The sequence below is a fragment of the Grammomys surdaster genome, unplaced genomic scaffold (assembly GCF_004785775.1).
Source record: "Grammomys surdaster isolate TR1022 unplaced genomic scaffold, NIH_TR_1.0 958, whole genome shotgun sequence".
Classification (NCBI taxonomy): domain Eukaryota; kingdom Metazoa; phylum Chordata; class Mammalia; order Rodentia; family Muridae; genus Grammomys; species Grammomys surdaster.
In genome coordinates, this window is record NW_021605377.1 from 12,831,601 (window position 1) to 12,840,542 (window position 8,942).

The following is an 8,942-nucleotide window of genomic DNA, read 5'->3' on the forward strand; positions in this document are numbered from 1 at the left end:
GGACATAAAAATCCACTTTCAAATTATGAATTTCTTCCTAGGTTATAGCTGAAATACTGTTTTGTACTCATACAAATTTTCATATGCACTCTAGGTAGTAACAGAAATTCAAAATCTCTATTTCTGTAGACACCAGAACCTTTACTGCTTATATGCCTATTCCTGTGATTTCTTTAACCTTCATTATTTAATTAAAGGTTCTATCCCTGAAGTCATATTGGGGATTAAATTTTCACTATATAATTTCAGATTGAGTCATAATCCAATCCATAACAATTATCACTATGATTTTTATACACATGAGACTAGAATGGTTCTACACAGCAGGAAAGAGAACGGCACAGTACTAAAATCAGACCACACTCACAAAGCAGAGGATGGATTTTATAAAAGCAGCATTTTCCAGTCTACTCTACAGGAGGGAAGTATTGATCAATGAACAAAATGGGTATAGGTCATTAATTAAATAGTGGATAATGCTTAGGTAAGAGTAACATTTGTATGCTCTCGCCCCTCAGCTATGTGACTTTCCTCTATACTCATAGAATGTGTGTCTCCCATTTCTCCACATTACAAATGTAACTTACAAAGAACACAATTCAAGGATGCTCTTTTAAATAATCCCCTCCACACATATCGTTGGACTTACACTTTTGTAAACTGGAATTGTGCCATTTCTTCTTTGAATGGGAGTTTTTACCCAGTGCCTTCATATGATACAAGTTCCATAGAATTTATTTTTCACATAGAACAAATCAATTTCTAGGCTTTATGTCTATTAAACAAGAGTCAAAGGTAAATGGGGAGGAACAGTCGTCGTTAAATTCAAGCATATTCTACTATAAATTAACTAACATAATGCTTTCCAAAAGAGAAAATCAGACATAAGACTTTCTTCTTTCAGATAATATTTAAATAAAACTCAGTGGTTTAAATAGAACAGGTAGAAATATCTTTTAAAACTTTTAAATGCTCAATTATAAAGCAAGTTTGAACCTTTTCTCTAATCTACAGATAGAAATGACTGGTGATTTTCTTTCTGAATCTGATGCAATACCCTGCTATCAACTCTCTGGAACAAAAATCACTCACTCATAATGGATAATGTAAAGAATTACCCCAGGTATAGTAGTGCATATCTGTAATCCCAGAATTTGTAGACTAAGGCAAAAGGATTGTGAATTCTAGGTTGGCAAGTTTGAGGCCATCCTGGATTATGATATTGAGTTTCTCTGGGTAACAAATAATTGAGACTACCTCTACCAAGGAAAAGAAGAGGCGCAGGCTGTAATTTAGTGGGACAGCACTTTCTTAACTAGCATGCATAAAAAAATAAATTCGATCACTAGCAAAGCAAAATAAAAAGAACCTAACTACAAAGTACCTAGAACATAGAATCTTCTTTTTTCCATGTCCATTTTTATTCATTAAAAAAGTTGTCTACCGTAAAACTGGTCTAATGCTTTGGAATGTGAATACTTTTCTATTACTAAACATGTCACATGTTTTGTAGAGACAAAACGTCGGTTATTTTGCAAAAGCAGTTCTAGTGCCTCATAGTTTTCTGATGTATTACTTTTAAATGAATATTGCAGGGGAGTCGTGCCCAACTCTAAAATTATCAGAAATTTATGAATTAATTTATTCTCTTCTGGATTCAGAATTCATAGCAGAAACATGAATATTTTTGTGAATATGATCTCCCTTCAGTCTATAGACTTCAGCTTGTTTTGGGGTTTTTGGTTTGTTTGTTTTGTTTGTTTTTTCTTTTTGGATTTTTTTGTTTTGCTTTTGTTAGTTTTTTATATGTCAGTTGACTTCAAGCCATAACTCACTGGAATAAACAATGTAATCTGTGTTTGTTCTGTTCCCTCCAAGTCAAACAGCTTAACAAGAGCTCTTATTCTTGGGCCCCATGATCTTTGTTCCCACAGTGAAAAACTGGACACAGAGAGAGAGCATCTATGTTTCTTAGGCCAATTTTAAAGTCACCTTGAATTCTAGGTTTACTTTGGTTTTGAATCGTTATCCAGTTAATCAATAGCTGACTTTCGATTCAAGGATAATATTAGGATAGCATTGTCTTCATTTACCATCAACCTGGGACAAAATAAGAAGTTACATATACAGTACCTTACATAATAGACAGAATAATACCACAGTATTATTTACTAAGGTGAATGTACTTTTGAGACATTTATAGAGACTTATGTTTTTTGTTTTTTGTTTTTTAGGAATTTTATTACAATACCAGGTTTTCCAGTTTTCCAAACTTTCCCTGAAGTTGTGCAATATCTGCTTGTCCCATCTTTACATGGATTTGTCACCTACCCATTAGAGTTAATAACAGCTATGGCTACTTAGCAAAAACATTTGGCTTTTTATTCAGGTCACAGGTATCTGGCCAACACCCAGCCAGTCAGCTATTCAAACACCGAGTTTAATTAATTAAAAGCTATTTTTAATGGAAACACCCATTGAAGCTGGATGACTCATTATATACCCCAGCTATATAAGTCCTACAAAGCTTAGGAGTGTCTTTCTAGCCTTTTATGGGGGAACTGAAAAGGCACGGCCACCATAGGTCTTGTAGCTAAAATGGACTCTCAGCTCCTTCTCTTTGCTCACAACATTTTGAGATTGTTATTTCTCCCTGGTGGAAAACCTCTCAGGATATTTGACAAGCCCTGACACTTACATCTAGGAATTCAATGATGTCGTGAGCAAGCCACTTCCATCCCAGGTTCCAGAAGCACTTTCTATAAGCATGAGCTGATTTAAGGCAGGCAAGAACTGCAGATGACAGTCATGTACTGGGTAACAGCCACAGTGAACCTGCTCAGCCTTTAGAACTCAGCTGAACTATTCGTTGTTCACAACTATGGGTGGATATTTGTACATTCTTCTGTAGACAGTTCTGTTGGATCTCATGTCCTTTTCTCAGCCACATGCTGATGGGATGAAGACACACAGGCTGGTGTTCATGCCTCCCATCTGACAAGCTGGAATTATTTCTCATCTTCTCTCTTTTGTCCGAACAAAAGGCTACAGATTTTATTATTTTTTCCCTTAATTGAGAGTGGTGTTTTTGTTGTTGTTTGTAAAATCAGGAGAACAGATTCATTTTAACAAGCTATCCAGTATGTTATTTCTTCTCAGATTACCATGTAAGTGGTGACAAATTGCCTCACAGTCACTTGTATGTAATCCCAGACTTAGAACTTCAGGTCTGCTGCTCTTTTTAACACAGCCCCCAGGGAAAACTGGCTCATACCAACACAGATGCTTCTGATAAAAAAATCAAGCAAGCCAATTTAATTGTTAAAATGTGAAGAGGAAATGACTAGTACAGAGATTATAAAATGTCTGTATAAAATGTTTTGAAGAAAAACTTCCCCTTAAAGTTGCACTTCATAACAAAGTTAGAAAACAGAATTAATGCTTTCTTGATTTTCCATAGCAGAAACCTGAGGCTCAGACCAGTTAACCATTATCTAAGGTCCCTAAAAGGAAATGGGAGAGTTTTAACACAGAGTCCAATATAGTTAGAACATTGAAACTTTAACTTCTGTGCAACTTAGTGAAGTCACATAGGCTAGAGTTAATAAAACTCAATGATAACAGCTCACAAAAATACTGGGTTTTATAGCTGACTCTATAAGTGCTTTAAAAGATTTAAGCTGGAATCAGGATGGTATTTTTTATGTTTATTTTAATTGTTATTTTATATTTAAGATATGTAACCGATGAAAAACATTTATATAAAGCATTTTATATAATGGAACAAATTAGAAAATATACCCATTTTTCATGATAAGAAAATCATGACATCCTTTGTACTAGTGGAAAGTTTTTGGAAACAACTGTATTTTTCTATGGCAAGAGCAGTTGTAATCCAGTCATTAAGCAAAAGCCCTGGTTTTACTATCTGGTTCCCCTGCCCTCCATGTTGTAGATTACTCTCTGAACTTGTTCATCTCATATATTTGCTGCTTTAGAGTCTTTATCATGCATCTCCCCAATCCATTCCCATCTCCTGACACTGGTAATAAGAGCTATATTCTCAAAAGCTTAGCTTTCTAATGTCCTGGAGGAGGTAGATAATTGAGGTGTTGATGTAAGTGCCATGAATATGTGCCAGGCTCTACTTCCCATTGTGTGCATGCAAAGAGTAGTTCAAATAGTCTTGAAAGGTACTTGTCAACAAGGAATGAGACTTCATGATATCAAAATTGATATCAATAGAGCTCAGTTCCACACTTTAAAAATGAACTGTACCAACAATCTGTACACATATTTCCTGCTGATAGCCTCCAGGAGTAGAGGTTTTCTGTCAAAGTGTTTTTAACACTGTTCACCTTTTTGGTGATACGAACGGAATCACAGCTTAAATAAGATTACTTTATTCGGGGAAATGTTCACTTTGTCATTAGGTTTAATGACTTTTTTTGATTTTTGAAATGTCAATATAAATATGAAAGGTAAGATGTTAGTTACTTCTGTATGATTGTGAACAAGATCTGACACACGTTGAGAGAGTACTTAAGAAAGTGAAGATTCACTTTGCTCATGATTCAGAGCAAGTTCAGTTCACCTTGGAATGGAAGGCAGACAGGTGGTCCTTGTTCACAGCTTGGTCATAGACCTGGGCACAGAACACAGATGGAAACTAGGCGTGATAGAACCTCTAAAGACTACCTATAGTGAATGGTTTGTAACAGGAAGACCTCCACCCTCTAAAGATTCCAAAGCAGGTTCCAATCATAACACTGAAAGTATGCATTTTCTATTTGGGCTCAACTTTGTTCTGAGAGAGGGAGTGAGAAGGGGAAGGGGGAGAGAGAGGGGGGAGAGAAGGAGAGGATAGAGGGAAAGAGAGAGAGAGAGAGAGAGAGAGAGAGAGAGAGAGAGAGAGAGAGAGAGAGAGAGAGAGGAGAGAGGAGAGAGAAAGAGAGAGACAGAGACAGAGACAGAAAGACAGAGAGACAGAAAGAGATAGAAAGAGAGATGGAAAGAAAGAGAGGAGAGATACACTACCCATCATCTACCATCAAAATCATTTGGATTGCTCCTGAAACAAAGTTGTTCACAGCATACTTACCTTGTTTTATAATTTAACAGTAGTCTCTTCCTCTCAATGACTACTTCAAGGACACATGGTTTCAGACCCTCTAATAATCCTTAAGAGTTACTATTTGACAAGGGTACTACTACATCACTAGAATCTCAAGTAGTCATGATTTGCCTTATTTTCAAGTTTGGGATAAATCTGGGGGAAAAAAGTATTTAGCTTAATACCCCATGTCTACATTTTATACACAATGTATCATTTACTTAGCTGAAGAAATATCAGTGAGCATTAGCCCTTGTCAGAAATATTACTTTCTTGGGAGAACTGTGATGATAAATTTGGCTTCAGTGTTGAATATTTTGAAAGTTACTGTTGTACAAACTTATGTTCATTCATAAAAGTGCATGTTCCTTTATACTACACATGTAAAAATAAGATTTTTCTGACCATTGTATTAGCAAAGGAGGGCATCTGAATATTAAAAACCAGACAAATGTATAAAATCAGAATAAAGTTCCCTTTCCAATTACAAATGCAATATCTTCTTGTCAGTAGGTCAGACTTTATAAAGCATAAATTTGTTATTGTCATTTAGGGATAGAGCTAGGCTTGCTGCTCTCTTATTTTTCTATATAAGGAATACGGTCCATGTTTTTGTATTTCTTTCTGCTTTTAATAACTAAGAGATGGTAACATTTTGTGCTGTTTCCCCATCATTATTGATATATAACTGACAAATAAAGCTGCATGTGTTTAATGTATACAAACCTCTCCGCGTTTAACTCTTCTACATGAAAGAGCTTGCTGAGAAGAGTATTAATAGGATATTTTATGTGAGAAATAATAACCTGTTAAAGGTAACTCATTTGTGATAACTTGAAAGCAGCATAAAGGTTATGCTAGTAAAGATGCAATGTTTCCTCTTCCCCCATTAGAAGTCCTTTTTAACAATATAGTATACATACATACTTATACAAATAATGCCAACAAAGGTAGGTACCAAAAGGATAAGATACAGAGAGAGATTAATTAGCAAATGAAAACATTTTTATGATTGGTTAAAATTAATATGTAAACAGTCCGTCTACAGAAACTCAATGTAGAATAACTTGGAGAAACTATACAAGCTTCCCTAATGATGTAAATCATTATATGTGTAAGCAAAGAAAGAAAACCAAAGTATTCCTAAGATTATGTGGTTTTTATTACATAGAAAGCACATACATATAAAAATACCAAGCATGAAAAATGTGCATGTACGCTCATGTGGTTAAACACAGAGGGCAACAAAATATACAGTTGGTACCTTTATTACTGAAATTGCTTTTTTCTGGAATTAAAAATGGTTATATATTCTTAAACAGTTTGTCCAGGGCCATAAAATATTATTAATATCTATAATTCCAATTTGTAGTGATTCAGGGTCATATGCATAACTTATACATAGAATGATAAAGAAAAAATATAATTTTAATTAACATAAAATCATATGCATACATATCCTACAGATGAAGTTGTGATTACATAATGAAAAATGGTTCTTCTGAGCACTGTGAAGTCATGAACACTGAAGTGTGTATAAAATAAAAAGACTCCTTGCAATCATGTCTTGCTTGCTGCTGCTGTCTAGGCAGGATTTCCAGAGAAAACAGGGACCATCTGTGTGCTTTCCTGGAACTCAAGACATCAACCTGAATAGAGAAAATTGTAAGGCCCACAGCTCATTTTTCTCTCCTTCCCCCTCCACCCTCCCAACCCCTCCGGCCTGTGATTAGGAACTGGATTGTGTTTTAGGGAGTCATTCTTGGTTGAGGGTTGGTAGTAGATTCTTCAAAATAAGATTCAGAGTAAACCCTCCAGGACACTGATCCCCCTGTAGCTCCTGTGTCTGCCTCTCTCTCTCTCTCTCTCTCTCTCTCTCTCTCTCTCTCTCTCTCTCTCTCTCTCTCTTTCTCTCTCACACACACACACACACACACACACACTTTCTCTCCTCACTTTCTCATAAGCCTAGGTCATAGGTTTGAGTTTTACATACCAACACACACACACACACACACACACACACACACACACACACACACACACCACTTTGACAATATACCTATTTATATCTCCCTTCTACTGTTCAATTGTTAAAGGTGGCAGGGGTGGCAAGTAGCTCACTTTTCTTAGGGTGCTCCCAAAGGTCCCAGAGGCACAGCATGTGATCTCACAAGGCTGTCAGCACCCTGGTGGTCAGCTACCACAAAGCAGTGATCTGCTAATCCTGCAGCCCTTTGTCCTTCACAGTTTCTGCACCACCCAGTCCCCTCCTTTTATTATTTTTATATGGAGAGCTAGGGAACTTGCTTTCTTAGTAGCTGCACCCCTCAACCCGGCTTACCACGCTTGCATTCAGGGAAGGGGAGGGTTTTTATTTTGTATGTATGGAGTAGGTAGGGAAAGCGTTCCTCCTGCTCATTCCTGTTTGCCAAGATCAGATTACTTTTCACTGACTGGAGCTGGCTGGCAGGAGGCCGCAGGGGGGGAGGGGGTTAGTTTTAAATCTTTTATGTGTGTGTACACCTTGTGTGGTTGGGTGTGGAAAGCAGGAATGGGGGGTTTCCAAGTCGAGTGAAATCCCCATTCCATGGCTATTACCATGCCTGTAGGGTTGGCAGGTCTTAGAGTTTAGCTAGTTGGCAAATAGCTACAACACACAATAGAGGCTCTCCACTCCCTCCTTCCCTCCCTTCCTCTCTTTCCCTTCCTCCCTCCTATCCTCCCTTCCTCCCTCTCTGACTTTCTCCCTTCCTCTCTCCCTCTCTCTCCTCTATCTTTTGAGCTTCCAAACAAACACCTTCTTCCAGGCTGAAGCTGGGCTGGTCTCCCTAGGCGCAGCAGCCACAACAATCCCCGCAGTTCAAAGTTAGGCAGCAATTGCACAACTTCCAGCAACTCTCTCAGCCAGCTGCTAATGAGCTTGAAAGCAAGTAACATCTGAGGAGTTGAAAAGGAAGCTTCCAGCCTTCCTCCCTTCACAAGAGAGACCCAAACACCCCTCCCAGGGCCCAGATTACTTTGAGATAAGGACTGTGTTATTTGCTTGCCTTGCCGGACAGACCATGGCTCCCTTTGGAAGGAACTTGCTGAAGACACGACATAAAAACAGGTAAAGAAACAAAAAAAAAAGTGTGTGTGTGTGTGTGTGTGTGTGTGTGTGTGTGTTGGACTCAGTTCCCTAAGAATGAAAATATGCTACCTTAAACTTTGGTTCTGTTGAGAACTGTTTGGGGAATCGGGGGATCTTAGAATGAAGATCCAGCTAGCTCTTCAAAATATAGGTCCTGTATTGACAATAGAAGAATCCCGAACAAGGATCACAGGAAATCATGACTGATTTTAATTTTCTTTTCCTTTCATGGCAGTCTGAGTACACTAACACTAACGTTTTACCTTTACTTCGTCTTGAATTTTCGGGGAGAGAAGAAGTACAAGATCTATTTTTGTTTAAACACTGCGTTAGAAGGTCACTTTTTTGTAAAACCTTAAGAGTTTGGGAAAGATACAACTTGGATTTCTACTCACTTGTTGGAGGGGGCGGGAGGAAGTACAACTGGCGATATAATCTGGAAACAATGCTTAGGTTCCCCTGAGATTGGGACATTTCTAAAATCTGGAAAGTTCCAAAGCTCAAACATTCCCATGAAGTGCTTTTTGTGGACTGTGTGTCTTTGAGAACTTTAGGTGGCTTAGGCATTCAAAGAGAAGCCAAGCCGCTTCATGCTTTACATCTCTATTATTGTCACTATAATTTGAGCTAATACATACAGCCTGAATTAAGAGAGAGAGAGAGAGAGAGAGAGAGAGAGAGAGAGAGAGAGAGAGA

General features: G+C 37.6%; 1 protein-coding gene across 1 annotated transcript in view; it reads left to right on the forward strand.

The window, feature by feature from the left end:
• The first annotated feature begins 7,832 nt into the window (after positions 1-7,832).
• The window catches only part of Rassf9 (Ras association domain family member 9), a 40,286-nt gene continuing 39,176 nt past the window's right edge, over positions 7,833-8,942 (forward strand). The window contains exon 1 of the mRNA XM_028783078.1: positions 7,833-8,225. Coding sequence (XP_028638911.1) covers positions 8,179-8,225 — 47 coding nt within the window. The 5' untranslated portion in view covers positions 7,833-8,178. The remainder of the gene's footprint in view (positions 8,226-8,942) is intronic.